The sequence below is a fragment of the Aquarana catesbeiana genome, linkage group LG05 (genome assembly GCF_042186555.1).
Source record: "Aquarana catesbeiana isolate 2022-GZ linkage group LG05, ASM4218655v1, whole genome shotgun sequence".
Lineage (NCBI taxonomy): Eukaryota > Metazoa > Chordata > Amphibia > Anura > Ranidae > Aquarana > Aquarana catesbeiana.
This window is the reverse complement of record NC_133328.1, coordinates 383,587,303-383,608,591: the sequence shown is the minus strand read 5'-3', so window position 1 is coordinate 383,608,591 and position 21,289 is coordinate 383,587,303. Positions and strand designations below refer to the sequence as shown.

Here is a 21,289-nt window from a genome sequence, read left to right as displayed (position 1 = left end):
ATTTTATCGTCATACTTGCCTGTAAAATCCTTTTCTTTGAGTACATCATGGGACACAGAGATTCCTCCCCTCTTTTTTGACAATTCAGTGCTTGCTGCAAAACTGATGTACTTTCTGTATGGGAGGGGTTATATAGGGGATCACTTCCTGTCTAAGACTGTCTACCAGTGTCCATTCACCTAGAGATGGCGTATAACCCAGTAGGTAATGAATATTAGCCTAACTCTGTGTCCTATGATGTACTCAAAGAAAAGGATTTTACAGGTAAGTATGATGAAAAAATCCTATTTTTTTTTTTTTTTTTTTTTTAGTCTTTTAACCACTTCCCGCCGCCGGCCGTCATATGACGTCCTTGACTTTGTGCGGGTATATCTGAATGATGCCTGCAGCTACAGGCATCATTCAGATATCTGCTTTTTCAGCCGGCGATTCCCTGCACCATAAGAATGATCATAGCGGCTGTTTCGCGGCTTGATCGTTCTTACGGGCAGCGAGAGGGGACGTCGCGCCCGGCCTCTGCATTCAAACAAACGGCGTCACCTCGACTGGGAAGCCAAGATCGTTTTTTCCTGAATCGTCTTCCAGGGCAGCATCCGAGAGATAGGCTCCTCCTCCCTAAAACAGGAAACACATTAGTCCACCATTATAAATTTCACAGTCTTACCTGTGTGCCTCAGTTGTTTTGTGTTTCCTCCGGACCCACAGGAACTGCATAAACGTTTATTATTTTCTCACTTGTCTCTGTGCTTGTTGCAGGAGACCCCCTGCCAGCATCCCATACAGCCCAATGGGCCTTGGGAGGGCGAGCAGGCGCAGCACTGAGCAACTTTGCTCAAGCCTGAGATTTCGCCCCTACTGAGGGGTCTGCAATCATCCCCCCAGGCTGCACGAGGACTCTGTCACCCCCCCCCCCCATGCCGCTGCTCTAGGGCCTGCCATTCTCAGCTTGTTTAACGGCACCCCCCTCACTGGCTTTCCGGGTAAACTGGTTCTCCAGGCTGCTGTATCTAGGGCCCGCCAGGGGGGATACATCAGCATGCACTAGATGGCCGCCTCACCGCTACCGCAGCGACAGAAATGACGATCAGGTAGGGGGTTTTTACCTTCCATTCAGGTCCCTGGTGGCCGCGGCCGATACCCCAAGCCAGGCAACTGATCCGGGCCGGCACCCGCGCTCCGTGCGGCGCAGTGGCGTCCTCGCCGCCGTACAGGCCGCTACATGGAGCCTGGGGGTGTACCAAGATGGCGCCGGGAGGAGGTTCCGTTTCCGGGTGGCGGCCATTTTCCCGTAGTCTATCTCCAGGCGGCGATAGAGCAGGACACCCAGGAGCGGGAATTTAAAAAAAAAAAAAAAAAGAAGAAAAATAATAACAATTAGAATACAAATCAATTTTTGATGCTGCCCTTCCTACCAGTATTATGGAGGAGTATACCACAATGCAGAGGCATGTGCAGGTGTGTCCACCAACCTGCACGGGGTCAGCCGGGGGCGGGGCCGGAGCTTATGCAGGAAGCAGTTAAAAAGGCCCTCTAAGCAGAGAATCCTGGTGGCTGATCATGTCGGACGCTTTCCCACCCTGCCCTGCAGATCCTGCAAGTCAGGACAGCTCCAAGGTAAGCCAGAATACTCTTGAATTACCTCTGTCTTAACCTCTCTACAAGACTGCCTACCTACAGGCAGTCTTTGACCACCTGTCTCACGGGGATTTTTGTTCACTATGCTTGCTTCTAGGCAAAGACCCCTGAGGAAAAGAAGGTGAAAGGCAAAACATGTGCCTCATGCAGCCACAGGCTTTCCCCAGATTGGAAAAAGCCCCTATGTCAGAAATGCATAGACAAAATGGTGGCCAAAGAATCACAGGGATTTTTGAAAGACCTGCTCAATTCTTTTAAGAAAGAAATTCAGAGCACCATGGCGCCACTACGCTCAGCTATTGAAAAATTAGAAACACCATCAAGTGTCGCTCAGGCCAGTATCCCATCTACCAGCGGAACATACATTCCGAGGGACAACAAGGTACAGGCAGAACAAGAGGTGGATTCAGATGAATCCGAGCAATCTGAATCGGAAGACGGTATCTGTTCAGACTCAGAGGAGGAAGATGACACTACAGACTGCAACCTGTTTCCCTCAGAGGATACAGACAGTCTTCTTAAAGCCATCACTGACACTCTAGGCATTAAAGAACAGAAAACCGCAGAACTCACTATACATGACAGGATGTACAAGGGGTTACAGCCCAAGAAGCCAAGAATGTTCCCTGTACACCAAACTCTTAAAGACATAGTCAAAAAAGAATGGGAAGACCCAGAGAAAAAACTTTTTATACCCGCCACAATCAAACGCAGATACCCGTTTGCGGAAGCAGACATCAAAACCTGGGCTAAATGCCCCAAGGTGGATGCCTCTCTGGCAAAAATTACGAACAAATCTGACTTGGCATTTGACGACGCAGGTACCCTAAACGACCCCATGGACAAGAAAATAGAAGCCCTCCTGAAAAGGGCATGGGAAGCAGGGGCAGCAAACCTAAATCTGGCTATTGCTTCCACCTGCACAGCCCGAACCTTGCTAATCTGGTTAACCCAGCTGCAAGAACTACTGAAAAATGACACGCCCAGGAAAGAACTAATAAAAACCATCCCCACACTAACTAGAGCCGGCAGCCTTCTTAGCAGGTGCTTCAGCAGAAACTGTCAGAATATCCTTTAGGACCACAGCACTACTGAACTCAGCCCGTAGAGCCCTGTGGTTGAAATCGTGGGGGGGGGGGGGGTGCCCCTTCCAAGAACCGATTATGTGGGATCCCATTCACTAGAGACCTACTGTTTGGACCTGAACTAGAAACAGTCCTGGATAGGACTGCAGCAAAAAATAAGGGGTTCCCTCAAACCAAGAAGAAACAAGGGAAGGCGCCCTTTCGGCATTTCAAGAAATTTAACAAGCCAGGGGCAAAAAAGCGCTGGGGTCAACAAAACAAGAAAGGCAAAGGTGAATTCATCCTCAAGCCTACTAACCAAAAGAACAAAAAACAATGACTGCCTTCAGGTGTGGGGCAGACTGGCGGCTTTTTCCCACCAATGGAAGGAGATAACTGAAAACAAATTCATATTGCGGACCATAACGGACGGCTACGCAATAGAATTCTCCACCCGCCCCCCAACCAAATACCTAGCAACCATGCTACCAAAAGACAGCGATCAAGCAAAAGTTTTTTTAGAATCCCTGCAGAACCTGCTGGATCAGAAGGTGATTCGTCACGTTCCTCAAGAGGAGGAACAAAAGGGTTTCTACTCACACATCTTCGCAAAAAGAAAACCATCAGGCAAACTAAGGCTGATGCTAAACCTCAAACCACTAAACTGAGGGATAAAATACAAGAGATTCAGAATGGAATCTATTCGATCAGGAACATCCTACCGCGGGAGACATTCATGGCAACACTAGACTTACAGGATGCCTACCTACATGTCCCCATAAGGGAGGATCACCAAAAGTTCCTGAGGTTTGCAATTCAGGGGCCAGCAGCTACTCTGCACCTACAGTACACAGCTCTCCCCTTCGGAATCTCTTCGGCACCAAGAATATTCTCAAAAATAATGGCGGAAGCACTAAAAGGTCTGAGACAGCAGGGTATTGGAATAATACCATACTTAGACGACCTACTATTCTTTGCGGACTCGGCAGTAATCTTAGAAAACAACCTGCGCACAAGTATGACCTATCTGCAAAACCTGGGATGGATTGTAAACGCAGAAAAATCTCAAATGACCCCAAACCAGAGAGTGGTATACTTGGGATATGTGCTGGACTCCAGACTATCAAAAATTTTCCTAACAAAGGAAAAGGACAAAAAAATTACACCTCCCTGTTAAGGAATCATTCCACAACAATCAGGCACGGAATGTCCATACTAGGACTGATGACGTCTTCCATTCCAGCCATTACCTGGGCACAAATTCACATGCGACCCTTACAGAACTACATTCTGTCCCAGTAGGATGGCAGGCAAGCATACCTAAACAAGTCCATTCCCGTCCCAGCCACAGTCAAACAAACACTCCACTGGTGACTCAACCCTCTTCGGGTCATCGAGGGACGCAGATGGGCTCAAGTCAATCCAGTCAGGATCACCACCGATGCAAGTGCCCTGGGATGGGGAGTCCACATGGAAGGGCTGTACTCACAAGGGAAATGGACATCCAAATGGTCACAAGCCTCCTCAAACTTGAGAGAGCAGAAAGCTGTGGGGGAAGCGCTAAAAGCTTTCAAGCCAGCATTACAGGGGAGAGATGTAAAAGTACAATCGGACAACGCCACGACCGTCGCATACCTAAACAGACAAGGTGGTACAAAATCCCAAAAATTGATGAGGCTGACACAATCAATCCTACTATGGGCAGAATCGAACACAAGATCGATATCCGGTATTCATCTGAAAGGAACAGACAATACATTGGCAGATTTCCTGAGCCGGAAAACGATAAAACAAACGGAATGGTCACTAAACCAAACAACCTTCACTCAAATCACTCAAAAGTGGGGAATACCCGAAGTAGACCTATTCGCTTCCAGGGCAAATGCAAAATCTCCGATATTTTTCTCCCTGGACCCTACAGATGGCAACAGCGGGGTGGATGCTTTCAACCAAAACTAGAAATGGCATCTGTGCTATGCATTCCCTCCAACTGCCATAATCCCAAAGGTAATTCAAAAAATCAAGGCAGAGAAAACAACGGTGATACTAATAGCACCACACTGGCCCCAGAGAGCATGGTTCAGTCACTTGAAAAACCTCAGCATACAACCTCAGCTGACACTGACGGACCGCCCGGATCTACTGTCACAAGGCCCAGTCAACCACCCGAACCACAAAATCTTGAAGCTCTCGGCTTGGTTACTGAGAGGGTAAAACTCTAGAACAAAGGCTTGTCAGACAGAGTAATCAACACCATCTTAAACAGCAGAAAGCCAGTAACAAGAGCAATCTATGAGAAAATAAGGAAAAAATGTATTTCTTGGTACAAAGACAGACCAACCTCCAACGGTGGGATAATTCCATTGGACTTCCTACAAGATGGTGCAGACAAAAACATATCACCTAGTACCCTGAAGGTACAAGTTGCAGCACTTTCCTCGGTCATGGATACTAGACTAGCGGAGGACCCGCTGATAAGACGATTCCTTATAGCACTTGATCTAAACCAGCCAAAATGTACAGAACTCCCACCTGGGACATGGGCACAGTACTTAAGGGCTTTCTTTCCCCTCCGTTTGAACCTATCGAGGATAGCTCAGACAAAAACCTCACGCTAAAAACTGCGCTCCTTCTGGCCCTAGTATCCGCCAGAAGAGTGAGTGAAATCCAAGCTCTGTCAACAATAGAACCATACTGTCTAATACATCTGGACAAGATAATTCTCTCTCCAGATCCGGCCTTTCTACCCAAGGTCTCTTCTACATTCCACAGAACCCAAAACATCGTCATACCCTCACTTCCAACAACCATGGATAGTAGGAAAAGGGACATCTACAGTAAACTAGATGTAAGGAACACGCTCATAACGTATCTCGAAAGAACAAAGGAATGGCATAGAACGACCTCCCTCTTCGTCCTCTATGCAGGAATCAACAGAGGGAAACAAGCTTCAAAAAGTACCATCAGCAGATGGATAAGGATGGCCATACAGATTACCTATAAGGCACAGAATCTCACTCCACCTAGTGAAATCGGAGCGCACACAACTAGAGCCTGGGCAACCTCGGCCGCAGAGAAAGCAGGGGCAACTCCGGAGCAGATCTGCAGGGCAGCGACATGGTCGAGCTTCAGTACTTTCGCAAAGCACTACCGGATAGACCAGCTGTCTGACCAAGACCAAGCATTTGGTCGCAAAGTGCTCCAGTCTCTAACCCCACCCTAGTAAGTATTGCTTGATACATCCTCTCGGATGCTGCCCTGGAAGATGATTCGAGAAAACAGAGTTAGGTACCTGGTAACTCTTTTTCTAAGAAGTCTTCCAGGGCAGCACTAGTTCCCACCCTTGAAATGACAAATACCAGGTACAGCGGGGGAGCTTTCAGCTTACGGGGAATTCCTTCGGTGCTTTAACATAACTGAGGCACACAGGTAAGACTGTGAAATTTATAATGGTGGACTAATGTGTTTCCTGTTTTAGGGAGGAGGAGCCTCTCTCGGATGCTGCCCTGGAAGACTTCTTAGAAAAAGAGTTACCAGGTACCTAACTCTGTGTTTTTTTTTTTTTTTTTTTTTTTTTTATTATTTATTTTTGATTTCAGGCTTCCAAGCCTAGAGGTGAGATGTGGGATCTTATTGACCCCATATCTCACTGTAAAGAGGACCGATCATGCCATATTCCTATTACAAGGGATTTTTACATTCCTTGTAATAGGAATAAAAGTGATCAAAAATTTTTCTTTTTTTTCTTAAAAAGTGTCAACTCAAAAAAAAATAAATAAAAGTAAAATTAATTAAAAAAAAAAAAAAAAATTTAAGTGCCCCTGTCCCTGTGTGCTCGCACACAGAAGCGAACGCATACTTAAGTCCTGCCCACATATGAAAACGGTGTTCAAACCACACGTGAGGTAAAGCGTCGCCTATGGGGAATTTTTAAGTACTGAAGTTTCCACAAGTGTGTGCAGTTTTGAAGCGTGACATGTTGGGTATCTATTTACTCAGCGTAACTTCATCTTTCACATTATGCAAAAAAATTGGGCTAACTTTTAATTAAAACGTGTTCGAAAAATTGCTGCGCAAATAATATGCGAGATGAAAAAGTTGCAACGACTGACATTGTATTCTCTAGGGTCTTTGCTAACAAAAATATATAATGTTTGGGGGTTCTATGTAATTTTCTAGCAAAAAAAATTACGATTTTTACATGTTTGGGAGAAGTGTCAGAATTGGCCTGGGTAGCAAGTGGTTAATCACACTACGCTGAAAAGTATCAATGGAGATACAGAGTGTAAAAAAGGCTTTAGCATGAACCTGATTTCTTCTTTCTGTGTTTCTAGGATAACAACCGTTTTGAAGTGCTGCTACTTTTGAGGTGCCTGCAAAATTCTTATTATATTTAATATGTCCTGTTTGCCTTTTGATCACAATTCCAGGCTAAACTTGGGATTTCAGCTTGTGCAAAAATCAAAATTAAGCCCTGCCATCTGCCATTTACTAGTCAAATGCCAGAGCCTTTACTGCCCACTGAAATCTTAGCATTTGTCAGTTTAAGGAGAGGTGTTAATACCTGTCATCAGGATAGATGGGGCTTAGTATTAACATTAGTCAGAACCCCATGTACAATCTTGGCCTAGGATCCAAGGGTTTTTCAGGGGTCTATTCGAAAACTAACATTCTATTTAATACCAGCATGCTGCAGTGAATGCACACTGCATTAAACAGACCAATTATTTTGAATTTTCAAATGACAGAAATGTTAGAAATTACAATTTGAGGCTGCTTGTTTGCCTAGATCAACAGGGCATTTTCATCTCGGCACACTTTTTTTCCCATATATAATTCCTAATTATTATAATGCCAAATAATCTTTGAGCAATATGTCGGTTGGGATGCCATTTTTGGCTAGTTTTGCCCACCTGACTTCAAGGCAATTGTTTGTAAGAATACAGCAGCTGTAAACCTGTCCTTTTACAGCAGTAACATTACTCCTGCAAAATGACAGATCCCTGGCCATCTGTTTTTTGTAAATAGACAAGCTGGGTATCTTGAGTGACGTCATGACCATAGTTGGTTAATGAAGTCACCCAGCATCCCTGGCCGGTTGTTGAGCACCATTTGGTTGCCCTCTGGTGGTGGTTTATATTATCTGGAAGGAGTACTGCATAGTACACTTACAATGACCACTCTGGAAAAGGGGGTTATTATAAACAAACCAGATTGGCCCTGTCTAGCAATTCAAGTTAAGTTAGGTTGGGGTGGTTGCCACTTTTTGTACAAAGGGGGTCATTGTTTTCTGGTAAGAGACTTCTTGTTCACACCGATGTGGTGTGAAGATTTCCACACATGAGTTTTACAGGAGATTCACATTCTCTTGGAGTGCTTTATTCATGATTTATCAACCAAATTAAGTTATTTCAGGATTGTTTTTGGCACTTCAGCACTTTCAGGTTCACTTTTGCACATTTGCCCAATTACGGGGAGATTGTTCATATTTTTGCACAATAGCATCTTATGCAACTTATACTTTAGTTCCGTTATCAATTTGCAATATTTATAATATTTATTTTTTGTTATTATTAACACCACACATGTATTTCATTTGTTTAATACCTTGTATCAGGGCATGGTGGTGGCAGCTGGTTAAATAGAGTTCTCTTTTTTTATTTCTTCACCTAGAACTCAAGCGCAGAATTCTTTTACATTTTGTTTACATAGAGCAGCTGACCAGGGATCTGTCATTTTGTGGCAGTAGTGCAATGGAAAAACCATGTCTTCATGATTGACAAGGATCTACATCGCTGGACAGTTATTGATATTGTATTTACATCAGGGAATTTTTTTTTAATTTGTTAAAGGCATGTGGTTCTGGAGGAGGGCGGATGCACACTCACTTTCTTGATCATCCAGCCTGTGTGCCTGGATACGAGTCTCCTGTGAATCTTTAGGGGGACCCCACAACTCCCCCCCCCCCCCCCCCCCCCAAAGAGACCGTGTACAATTTTACACAAAACACCCTAAAAATTAATAAAATAACTCGGCGTACTGCTCTTACACTATTTATGTTGCAACTGACAAATTCCCAGCTGGCTTCTGTTCCTAAGCAAACTGGCTAGGGATCCTGAGTGAGCTCATTGACCAAATGTGGTCATTATATTTGGTCAAACACATTGCCCAGATCCCATGGTTCCTTAAGGCTCTGTTCACACCTAGGCGTTTTGGGGAGTTTTTCTGCTGTAAGCCTCAGCTCTAAACACCCAATAAGACAAATCCCATTCAGTTCAAAGGCTCCTGTTGGCATCTGAGCGTTCTGTCACCTAAAGCATAACGCCCGTCGCTCAAAGTACAGGAACTTCTTTTTTGGCAGATTACAGGCGTTTTCATTCTTTTACATTGTTGACTTTTTGACCTGTACAAAATTGTGGCAAAAATCGCACAACTTTCTGCCTGAAAACAATATGCTCAGGTGTGAACGGAGCCTTATAAACAATAGCCAGAAGGGGATTTGCAGTTTAGCAGTGGTAGTGCTACCTCGCCGCAAAATGATAGATCCCCTGCCTCTGTTTGTAAACAAAAAGTCACTTATAGGCCTCTTGCACATGATACTCCTGTTTGAGCATCTACTTTTTCAGACGTCAATTCAGGCCATTTTTTTGTTCTACGTTTTTGCGCAAATTTATTCTCGCATTCTTGGTCTGCACAATATGCAAATGGACATTTGTGCACACTTGCATGCATGAGGCGTAAATTACTGACCAAAAATGCAGATTTTTCACAATTATTTTTATACTGAACAATGCACAGCGCTTGTTTTACGTGCCTGTGTGTGTATAGGCACATTACAATTAATGGGCCTTATTTTAGCTCAGTAAAAAAAAAAAAAACTGTACTGAGCTTTTTCAAGCTGCAGCGTGCAAGAGGCCATAAAGGACTACATCATACTGCTCCCTAACTGCACGTGCAGGTCCTCTAAAGCAATGTTTCTCAACTTCAGTCCTCACGTGCCCCCCAACAGGTCATGTTTTCAAGCTTTCCATTATTTTGCACAGGTGATTTGATCAGTTATACTTATCACAGCCATTTCATCTGAGGGAAATCGTGAAAACATGACCTGTTGGGGGTACTTGAGAAAAATTGCTCCAAAGCATCCCCTAAGCATGTTATGTAAAGGATTTGTGTATTTTTATTGCCCTTTTAATGCGCGTTAAAAGACACTCTTCACGCTGAAGTGTATTGTATTAAAACTTTTTTTTTTTTTTTTGCAGTGGCACCACACCGTGCCTAGCTATCCCCATGCCTTTGTTTGAAAAAAAAAAAAACAATTCTGCTATGTTCAGGGCTTGCAAACTTCCCGCGGGAAAGTTCAAACTGAAGTTTGCCTGGTTTGCTCATTAATACCTGTGGGGAGTAATATTTCATGAAGGTATGAAGAGGATTTTATATGTAGAGAGATTACCCAAATTCACTTAAAAAGCAGTGAATGAACTGCGGCATAGGAATTTGTACTGCTAGTAAGGACAAACACGGTGATGTGCTGTAATGTAAAGCACTGCGGATGACTGGATTGCTATTTAAATAAAAATAACTATGTATCTAAATATACAAAACCTAATTTTTTTTACTCCCTTTTATACCAAATGTCAAACATGTATTGCTCTTTTAAGGTCTTTGTAAATGGGAAAGGGGTCTGTGGAGTATACATTTCCTCTGAGGCCCTGTACTTGTATATTTTCTTGTAACAACCTTTCTTTTTTTTCTACTGCATAATCAAAGTAACCCTTATATGCAAATATACTCTAGTATTCTGGAGCGCATTATGTAAAAATGGTTGTGTTAGATTTCAGGCCTCTGTGAACAGCACTTGCAAGTCTCTATTACCTTTTTCAAATGAGTGTTTAATTTTTCAGGTTCTGTATTCATATTCCATAGGATTTGTTTACATTTTATTGGGTTTGGCCATTACAAGTGGATTAACTCCTGCCATAGCCTTCTGTTCCAAGGTGAGTGCTGAAACAGAGCAGCTTGATTAAAAAATATGAAATGACTAGTACACAGCTGAGAACTGTATTAATACAAGGCAGTAGTGCATGAAAGCATAAAATATACATGTCGTGTTATGGAGTGGCTGCTGAATAGGCACTGCCTTCCAGCCACAAGTCATGCACACACTTCAAAAATAATTTTTCCTTCTCCTATGAAAAACATTGTAATGGCATGTTTTATATATTCAAAATTAATTCATCACAGGCTTTATATATTTACCTAATGTATGTCTTTATTTAAGGTCATCTTTTATTCTTTACTATGCTACAATGTACATTTTATAAGGTGTGTCTTACTTTCAGCTATATTATAAAACCGTCTACTGTGTACAAACAACATAGGTTATGAGCAAAGTGAAAATTCAGTTATACTTTGTAGGCATCGGTAGTATTGTAAATAGCATGTAACATTTGGATTAGGTATAAGTATTGTCTTTCTAGTTGTCAGAATTACCTTATTTATCGGCATATAACACGCACCCTAATTTTAAGAGGGAAGTTTCAGGAAAAAAAATTTCAACAGCCCCTTGCACATTGCAAAGACCCCCTGCAGAATATGCAGCCCCATTTACATTACACAGCCCCCTCCCCATGCACTGTACACAGCCCCCCTGCACTCCTAGGAGACCCCCAGTCTCCTGGGACAGCACTGCTAGCATACTCTAAAAATTAAGAAAAGAATCACTGCCAGTCCCTTCTCAACAAAGCCTCTAAATGCCTCATTAGCTCCGTTCTTTCATGCACCCGGTCACGTGACTGCTCTCCTCCAATCTAAAGCTACATGAGGAGGAGGAAAAACGGAGCTAATGAGGATTTTTAGAGGCTCTGTTTTACAATGTTCGTGACACAGGAGGAGCAGTGTATGAGAAGGGACTGGCAGTCATTTTTTTTTCTTAACGTTAGAATATGCTGGCCGTACTGTCCCAGGATCAGGAGAGGCGGGGCGGCCGGCCTGACATCCCCCAATGTGGGGCACCTGGGGCGGACCGCCCGATCCCCACCCTCCTGTTGGTAAAAACAAATTTCTTTACCATACATCACGGGACACAGAGCAGCATAGTAAATACTATGTGGGTTATAGGCCACCTTCAGGTGATGGACACTGGCACACCTAAGACAGGAAGTTCACTCCCTATATAACCCCTCCCATACCAGGAGTACCTCAGTTTTTTTCGCTAGTGTCTAAGGTGTTGGTCACGGTTAAAGATGTGCTCTGAAGAGCTCTGTTGGAAGGATCCTTACTGGATTAAACAGCTTTTACAGACAGGATCCATCCAAAGTGCCTCTGAGCCCAAAGTGGATGGTACCCCGGCCTCGTGTAGGAAAAACAAGGTTTTGCCTGTAACGCCTCTCCTGGTCATGCATCCATTACCATAAAGTTTTCTGGCAGGGTGCTATACAGGTCCAAGGGAGTGGACCCCCGATTAAAAAGGGACCCAGTCCTTAAATGCGGCCCGCTGTGATGGGTGAAGGTTTGGTCTGTCTGATACCAGCAGAATCCTGCGGCGGGGATAAGGTAAGTGAAGAATCCTAGGAACTTTTAAGTTCACCTATGGATTACTTCTTTAAGTAAATGTTGTCAGGCCTAATTTTCCCAACTAGAGGGTGTATGAAACACATACCTTTTACATGCTCCTTAGTATCTCGCTCTGTGTCAGCACAGCTTAGTCTCAGCCACCTGGAGGATATTGCAGGGGGGGATTCTTGGATGTTCCATGATTAAAGCATATTTTCACATGCAGCTTTTCTCCCCCTCCCCCACGGGAGTAAGGGTGTTGGAGGCTACAGTGGATAGCCTGTGCCCCCCCCCCCCCTCGGGGTCGCGGCGGCTCCCCTTCAATTCTTCCTCTTACCCCCCCCCCCATGCTGGACCGGCCGAACGGCAGATCTGAACGCGAGGGCTGGAATTAGAAATTTTAAATAAAGAGGGCCGTGTTGGGGGAGGGAAAGGGGCGTGGCTTAGTGCAGCGCTAGATGCGTGACTTAGCGTCCACGTGCATCACGCGGGGCAGTGCTTCCAAGCCCATAAGACAGCCTCTTTAAAGTGCAGCTGGTCAAACCGAATGGACACAGCAGCAGTGGGGACATGTAAGCTGGTGCATGCGGGCATTCCCAGGACACATTTACTCAGCATCAGGCTGAGCATTAATAGCAGCACTTCATTTACTGGACTATAGCTCAGCAAGTGGTGCGTTTTTTTGTTTCTTTTAGTACCTCTGCTTTTGTGCTTAGGACTATGCCTTCCAGGAAGGGGGTACAAACACCTCAAAGAAGGGACCTAGGGCATCACCTTCGGGCATTGAGGATTCTAATCGTGCCTACACAATGCCATCTTCCCCTGAAGGACCAGATGTGGCTGGCCAGAGTGAGCCAGTGGGACCGGTAGGTGTTGCAGCTGCTTCCAACATTTCAGCCCCTGTCTACGTAACTGAGGACATTTTTTCCTCACCCCAATGTGATTAGAAGAAAGGATAGCTGGTTTAATCGCATCTTTTACCCAAAGTGGGAGAAAACACGATAGATCCCCCTCCCCCGCCCCAAGCACTCTAACAGGGGAGCAGTGGGCGAAGGAAGATGAGTTGCCCTCGGGATCGAGAAAAGGGACAGACTAATGATTTCTCTTCTGAGGAATTAACTGTGGAAGAACCCTTTTCAGCCTCGCAATCTGAAAAGTTGCTGGTGCAGTCCCTTACATGGTCCATTCTGCTTTCAAGCTGCCCTTAACTGAGTCAGCCAAAAGTTCAGTTTCTTCTCAGGCTCCTCAGGCTTTGCATGCCTTTCCTGTCCATGCCTTTCCTGTCCATGCATTACTGGAGCAACTTGTATATGCTGAGTGGGATCACCCAGATAAGCATTATCTGCCTCCTAAAAGGTTTTCAGCACTTTATACCATGGAGGAAAAATTCACCAAAAGATGGAATAAACCAGCAGTTGATGCTGCTATATCCTGTGTGAATAAAAGTTTAACTTGTCCAGTAGACAATGCTCAAATGCTTAGGGATCCAACAGATAAAGATTGGAATTCCTGTTGAAAACATCCTTTTCTTTGGCAGGTGCAGTAACTCAGCCTGCAGTGGCTGCAATAGGCATTTGTCAATCACTAAAGGACCAGTTTAAATAGGCCCTCAAGGTGGTCCCTGTTCAGCAGGCCCGAGACTTAGCCAAACTTCCAAGGGCATTATGTTTTGCAATTGACGCCATTAAAGATTCTATTCACCAGGCCTCACGCCTTACACTTGTGCTAATGCATATGCGTAGAATCCTATGATTGAAAAATTGGTCATCTGAGTTACCATGCAAAAAGCTCCTGGCTGGGTTCCCTTTTCATGGTGAGCGGCTATTTGGGGATGATTTGGACAAGTACATCCAAAAAATTTCAAGTGGGAAAAGTACCTTTTGGCCAGTAAAAAGGAGGAGTAAACGCCCTCCATTTAAACGGGCCTCTTCTCCAGGGCCAGGGGCATCAACCCCTAGGCAGTCGCGACGGCTTCCGTTGACAGGGTCTAGAGGTAAACCTCAAGATCAAGCCCAGGGACAAAAGATGTCCTGGAGCGCAAGCCTACAAAGCAGAATTCCAAGGACTCCTTATGAAGGGGCGCCCCTGCTCGGTCGGGTGGGCGGGAGGCTTCTGCAGTTCTCAGAAATTTGGCAGGAAGAGATTTCGGATAGATGGGTCATCTCCACAGTAGCTCTAGGTTACAAACTAGAATTCTGAGAGTTCCCATCGCCTCTTTTTCTGAGACCAAATGTTCCCGAAGATCCAGGGAAAAGGAGGTCTCTGCTTCTATATTAGACCAGTTGATGTCTCAAGGGGTGATCATAGAAATCCCCACAGAAGAGCAAGGGTTGGGGTTTTATTCAAACCTCTTCACAGTGCCCAAACCAAATGGAGATGTCAGACCCATTCTAGATCTTAAAGATCTGAATCAGTTCCTGAATGTCCGTTCCTTTCGCATGGAGTCGATCAGGTCAGTGGTTTCCAACCTACAAGGAGGGGAACTCCAGGAATCAATAGACATCAAGGATGCATACCTGCATGTGCCTATTCTCCCCGCTCACCAGGGAATTTCTGCGGTTCGAAGTAGAGCGGCACCTTTTTCAGTTTGTAGCCTTGCCCTTCGGGCTAGCTACTGCACCCCGGATATTTACGAAGGATCTGGCTTCACCTTTGGCCAGACTAAGGGCGCAGGGTATAAACAGTCATGGCATACCTGGACGACCTGTTGGTAGACCGGTCGGTAGCCCGCTTGGAACAAAGCATGGTCAGCACAGTCAAATACCTGGAATGTCTAGGTTGGATTCTCAGCCTAGAGAAGTCTTCCTTAACCACTTTAAGACCTGGCCTCTTTTTCAGACTCGGTGTTTACAAGTTAAAAACTTTTTTTTGCTAGAAAATTACTTAGAACCCCCAAACATTATACATTTTTTTTTCTCTAACACCCTGGAGAATAAAATGGCGGTCATTGCAATACTTTTTCTCACACAGTATTTGCACAACGGTCTTACAAGCGCACTTTTTTTGGAATAAATTTTTTTTTTTTGTTTTTTGGAAAAAAGTTAGTCCAATTTTTTTTTTTTTTATATTGTGAAAGATAATGTCACGCCGAGTAAATTGACACCCAACATGTCACGCTTCAAAATTGTGCCCACTCGTGGAATGGCGTCAAACTTTTACCCTTAAAAATCTCCATAGGTGACGTTTACAAAATTCTGCAGGTTGCATGTTTTAAGTTACAGAAGAGGTCTAGGGCTAGAATTATTGCTCTCGCTCTAACAATAGTGGCGATACCTCACATGTGGTTTGACCACCGTTTTCATATGCGGGCGCTACTCACGTATGCGTTTGCTTCTGCGCGCGAGCTCGTCGGGACGGGGCACTTTAAAAAAATGTTTTTCCTTATTTATTTTATTTTATTTTTACACTGTTTTTAAAAAAAAAAATAATGTGGAGGGCTTATGTTTCCTGGTGTAAATCCAAGGGTTGGCACCCTTGGAAATATAGCATGGGTAGAATTCTTGTCTTTCTACAATAGGGGGTAGAGATGAGGCTTGCCTTGAGTATTATCAAGGGTCAAGTCTCGGCTTTATTGTTATTATTTCAAAGACCACTTCGCATTCCTTGGTCTGGGGTTTTATGCAGGGAGTAACGCGGCTTAATCCGCCAGTTAGATCACCTTTGAACCCTTGGGACTTGAACGTAGTTTTGACGGTATTGCAAAAACAGCCTTTTGAACCGATACAGCATACTCCGTTGGTCCTTCTGACAAGGAAATTTAGTTTTTCTGGTTGCTATATCCTCCTGCAAGAAGGGTACCAGAGTTGGCTGCTCTTTCCTATAAAGAGCCATATTTAATCATTCACAAGGACAAGGTGGTGTTGCGTCCGCATCCTCAATCAAGTTTTTTGCCTAAAGTGGTGTCAGGTTTTCATCTGAACCAAGATGTCCTACCGTTGTTTTTCCCAGAACCCTGTTCTAGGGAAGAGGAGTCACTACATTGCCTTGATGTAGTGAGAGCAGCCAAGGTCTATTTTAAAGATAACTGCTCAGATCCGGAAGACTGATGTCTTATTTGTGCTGCCAGAAGGTCCTAGGGAAGGACAGGCAGCGTCCACATCTACTATTTCTAAGTGGATTCGGCAAGTTATAATCCAGGCCTATGGTTTAAAAGGTAAGATTCCACCTTTTCAAGTCAAAGCGCACTCTACCAGAGCAGTTAATGCTTCCTGGGCAGTGCATCACCAAGCCTCCATGGCTCAGATCTGCAAGGCCACAACTTGGTCTTCAGTCCATACATTCACTAGATTCTATCAGGTGGATGTAAAAAAGGCATGAGGATAGTGCCTTTGGGCATAGTGTGCTGCAGGCAGCAGTATAGGTCTTCAAGTCTGTTGGCGCCCTGCTTGTTGTGTCTCGCTCCCCTCAAATAGCATTGCTTTGGGACGTCCCACATAGTAATTACTATGCACGATAAAGAAAGTAGGATTTTTATAACAGCTTACTTGTAAAATCCTTTTCTTGGCGTACATCATGGGACACAGAGGTCCCTCCCCTCTTTCTGGGGTATTCGTATATTGCTTTGTTACAAAACCTGAGGTACTCCCAGTATAGGAGGGGTTATATAGGGAGTGAACTTCCTGTCTTGGGTGTGCCAGTGTCCATCACCTGAAGGTGGCCTATAACCCACATAGTAATTACTATGCTGCTCTGTGTCCCACGATGTACTCCAAAAAAAGGATTTTACAGGTAAGCTGTTATAAAAATCCTATTGTCGGCATATAATATGCATGCATCGTTTGCCCTCCTATTTTGAGGGGAAATATTTTTCTTGCCAGTCAGTATTTGTTAAAGCCTAAGATTAAAAAAATTTAAATATATATATATATATATATATATATATATATATATATATATATATATATATATATATATAATCTCCCAAGGGACTTTACTTATCTTTAGCGAGATATGTGCCTTGTCTACGTAGCTATGTCCTCATTTAGCAGAAATCTTCCTCCTCTGATGCCCCCCAACCCCTACCGTCTTAATTTTCTGTTGTGACAGGGTAAATAGAACTGAGGGAGCTGTGAGCTGTCACAGGCACGAATCCAGCGTGCCCAACTTTGACACCACTCAGAATTCATATAAAGAAAGTCCACCAATAAGAATTCTGAGTGGTGTCAATTCCATTTGGACTTTTTGGACTTTATTTATACTTTTTTTCTTATACTTTTTCAATTTATTATCTCATATGTGTACACCGTGTACTATATTTGGTTTACATCATATCACTTTGTTTCAATATGTACACAGTAATTGTACTCTATAGGGTACATCATAGCTCTTGATATTAATATTTTTCTGTTTGTTATACACTTCACACTGTGTTCAAATATTACTCATTTAATCTTTTTTGGGGTTTATAGCGCTACACTTTTTGTATATTGTCTAACACTTGGGTCTATAGGTGTGTTGGCTGCTGTTCACTTCCATTCTTTAGTGCAGCGCTGTATTTATATTTTTTAAGCGTGCCCAACTTTGCCTGCCCTTGCTGCCAAGCAACTCCATTTATAGAAGCTGGTACTATAGCTTCTATGAATGAAACTTGATCTATGAATGGAGAGGATGGACCTTTCAATCATCCATCTATCGTTCATTCACAGATCCTGTTTTATTAATAGAAGCTGTGGTACTTGCTTGTGTAAATGGGGGAAGGGAGTGTAAAGGGCAAGAATAGTTGGGCAGTTTTGATGAGTGCCTGTGACAGCTCCCTTACTTCTATTGACCCCTGCTGCACCGGAAGATTGTGGGGGTGGGTCATCGGAGGATAACGTTTTTACTTCAGGAGGACACAGCAGAACAAGGGACAGATCTCACTGAAGGTAAGTAAAATCCCTTGTGCTTTTTTTTTTTTTTTTCCCCCTAAGTGAACTTGGGCTTTAAAGATATTCAATAGTGAAGACTTGGCCCATGCAGAAAGAAAACAAAGGGAAGATAAGTATTGGATGCTGCAGGGGCCAGCTTTTACCTGAACCTGCAAGGCAAAGCAGAGGTCCATGTTAACACTAAAAATCCTGTATTAGCCTGGCCATACATTATACAATTTTCTTATTCAATTTCCTTTAGATTTACCTTCAACTATGTAGTGCAAGGGCCTGCCTGATTACATACAAGTTGAAAGTGTTTAGGTTTGACCTCATATTATATGGTTTTGGTAAAACTAAAGGAAAATTGTATAAGAAAGTTGTATAATGTATGGCCAGCCATACAGTATATATCTAAAATTACACATGGCACCTTCTGATCGTGCCTTTATCTGGACAGTTGGAGTCTAGCGGACCAGTGACTAACTCTTGCCAGCTGTTTTTACACTTAGGCCCTTTTCACACTGGGGCAGTGGGGGCGTCGGCGGTACAACAGCGCTATTTTTAGCGCTGCTGTACCGTCGTTCTTGCAGCGGTATTCGGCCGCTAGCGGTGCGGTTTTTAACCCCCGCTGGCAGCCGAAAAAGGGTTAAAATCCCTCGTACAGCGCGGCTATAGCCGCGGTATTGCCGCGGTATAGCCACGCTGTCCCATTGATTTCAATGGGCAGGAGTCGTGAAGGAGCGGTGAATACACCGCTCCTTCACCGCTCCAAAAAAGCGGTTTGCAGGACTTTTTTCACCGTCCTGCCTGCGCACCACTTCAGTGTGAAAGCCCTCGGGCTTTCACACTGAACAAACAGCGGAGGCTGTTTAGGGGCGGTTTGCAGGCGGTATTTTTAGCGCAATACCGCCTGCAAACCGCCCCAGTGTGAAAGGGGCCTTAGGGATCCATTTGCAACCCCACTACCAAAAAAAGTTGGGACTGTGAACTATGTAAAATCTACATAAAAACAGAATACATTGATTTTGCAAATCTTGTAAACCCAGATTTTATTGGCAATAGAAAAACAAATAAGGTCATTTTGAAATTAATGACAGCAACACATCTCAAAAAAGTTGGGGCAGGGCAACAAAAAGCTGGCAAAGTAAGTGGTACTAACCAGGAAGAGCTGGAAGAACATTGTGCAACTAACTGGGTTAATTGGCAACACGTCACTAACATGATTGGTTATAAAAAGGGCATCTTGGAGAGTCAGAGAAGTAAAGAAGTCTCAGAAGTAAAGATGGGTAGAGGTCCTGATTCTGAGAATCTGGAGAAATCTCTGTGCGCAAGGGAAAAGGCCAAGACGCAATATTGGATGCCTGTGATTTTTGGGCCCTCAGACCACACTGCGTTAAAAACAGGCATGGTTTTGTGATTGACCTCACTGCTTGGCCTCAGGGATACTTCCAAAAATCATGGTCTATGAACCTAGTTCGCCATGCCATTCAGAAATACAAGTTACAGCTCTATCGTACAAAGAAGAAGCCATATCTGAACATGCTGCCACCTTCTCTGGGCCAAAGCTTATTTAAAATGGTCTATTACAAAGTGAAAAACTGTTCTTTGGTCATATGAATCAAAATGTGGCAACCATGGGCACTACATACTTCAGATTAAAGAGGAGAGGAACCTTGCACATCTGGAAAAGCACCATCAATGCTGAAAGATATATAACCAGGTTTTAGAGTAGCATATGCTCTGAAAAGGAATCGACAACCTTCCTCTTCCAAAACACCTCCAGCAACTGGTCTCCTCAGTCCCCAGACATTTACTGAGTGTTGTTAAAAGAAGAGGAGATATTACACCATGGCAAACACGGTCCTGTCCCAAATTTTTTGGAATTGGGAGTTGTACTTGGGGAGATGTAGTTTGCCAACCTTCCTTCTTCTTTTTTTTTTTTCTTGGTAGTTTTTTTCAGTTTAAACATTTCATATATTTTCTGTTTACTATTGTGAATAAAACACGGGTTTATGAGATTGGCAGATCATTGTATCCTATTTTAATGTATATTAGTTTACAACATCCCAACTTTTTTGGATTTGGGGTTACAGTGCAGAGTGGATACCGTTTTCCTTAGGATGCCACTGTTTTTACTCCACACAATGCCTACATTTTGCAACTCATTCCTTCAATGCAGGTTGTGGTGTGCTACAGAGTTTTTTTTCTGCATAATGCTGCACACTACAAGATTGGAGGAATATTATTACAATATTATGAATTTTTTTCTGACTGAGCTTAACGTCTACCTTTTTTTTTTTTTTTTCTTTATTCATCAAGCTAAGGGAGCATCAGTTATTTTAGAGCCCATTTGTAAAGCACATAGCTGTTCATTATAATTTTGCCCTTAAAAAAATACATAACGGTTGTACAGAGTTAAGCACTCAAAAGCTTTACAGACACTTTCAGACATTCAATGTAAATTGTGGTCATATTTCTGACAGCTGCAGCATACTAATGAATGGCTGTGCACTAGCTGTACAGAGTTATACAGCGTGCTTGAGAAACTTATGCAAAGGAGTAAATCCAAGAATGGTGTTTTTGTGCTAGGGATTTATACTCCAATTTACACAAGCACAGCGTATTCCCGGGTATGGTCTTTCTATACTTTGGGTGGTCGTATGCTTCAGCTGTCTCTCCAGGACACAGTTTATTTTGATATTTACTTATTTATACAAATGTATCATAATTGTATCTAATAAAGTGTATACTCTATATTCTAAAAATACTTTATATCAGTGGTCTCCACACTGCGGCCCTGGGGCCGAATGTGGCCCTTTGCTTGCCTTTAATTGGCTATTGGGGCACTATTCCTCCTACTGATATGAGACACTATTCTCCCACCCGACGCCAACAGTGGGGCACCGTTTCTCCCACCCGACGCCAACAGTGGGGCACCGTTTCTCCCACCCGACGCCAACAGTGGGGCACCGTTTCTCCCACCCGACGCCAACAGTGGGGCACCGTTTCTCCCACCCGACGCCAACAGTGGGGCACCGTTTCTCCCACCCGACGCCAACAGTGGGGATGTTTACTCAATAAACTGCTCCTTTGTTTTGAAAGTTAGTTTGGAGACCCATGCTCTATATTTAGCGGTTTGTTTATTTATAAAGCAGTTAATTAGACATTCACCAAACATTCACAACTAGT

General features: G+C 43.7%; 1 protein-coding gene across 3 annotated transcripts in view; it reads left to right on the top strand.

The window, feature by feature from the left end:
- SLC35B3 (solute carrier family 35 member B3) overlaps positions 1-21,289 on the top strand; it is a 95,986-nt gene that overhangs the window by 58,058 nt on the left and 16,639 nt on the right. For all 3 annotated transcript variants that reach the window (XM_073631030.1, XM_073631031.1, XM_073631032.1), the window contains exon 7: positions 10,601-10,693. In XM_073631030.1, the coding sequence (XP_073487131.1) occupies positions 10,601-10,693 (93 nt within the window). The remainder of the gene's footprint in view (positions 1-10,600; positions 10,694-21,289) is intronic.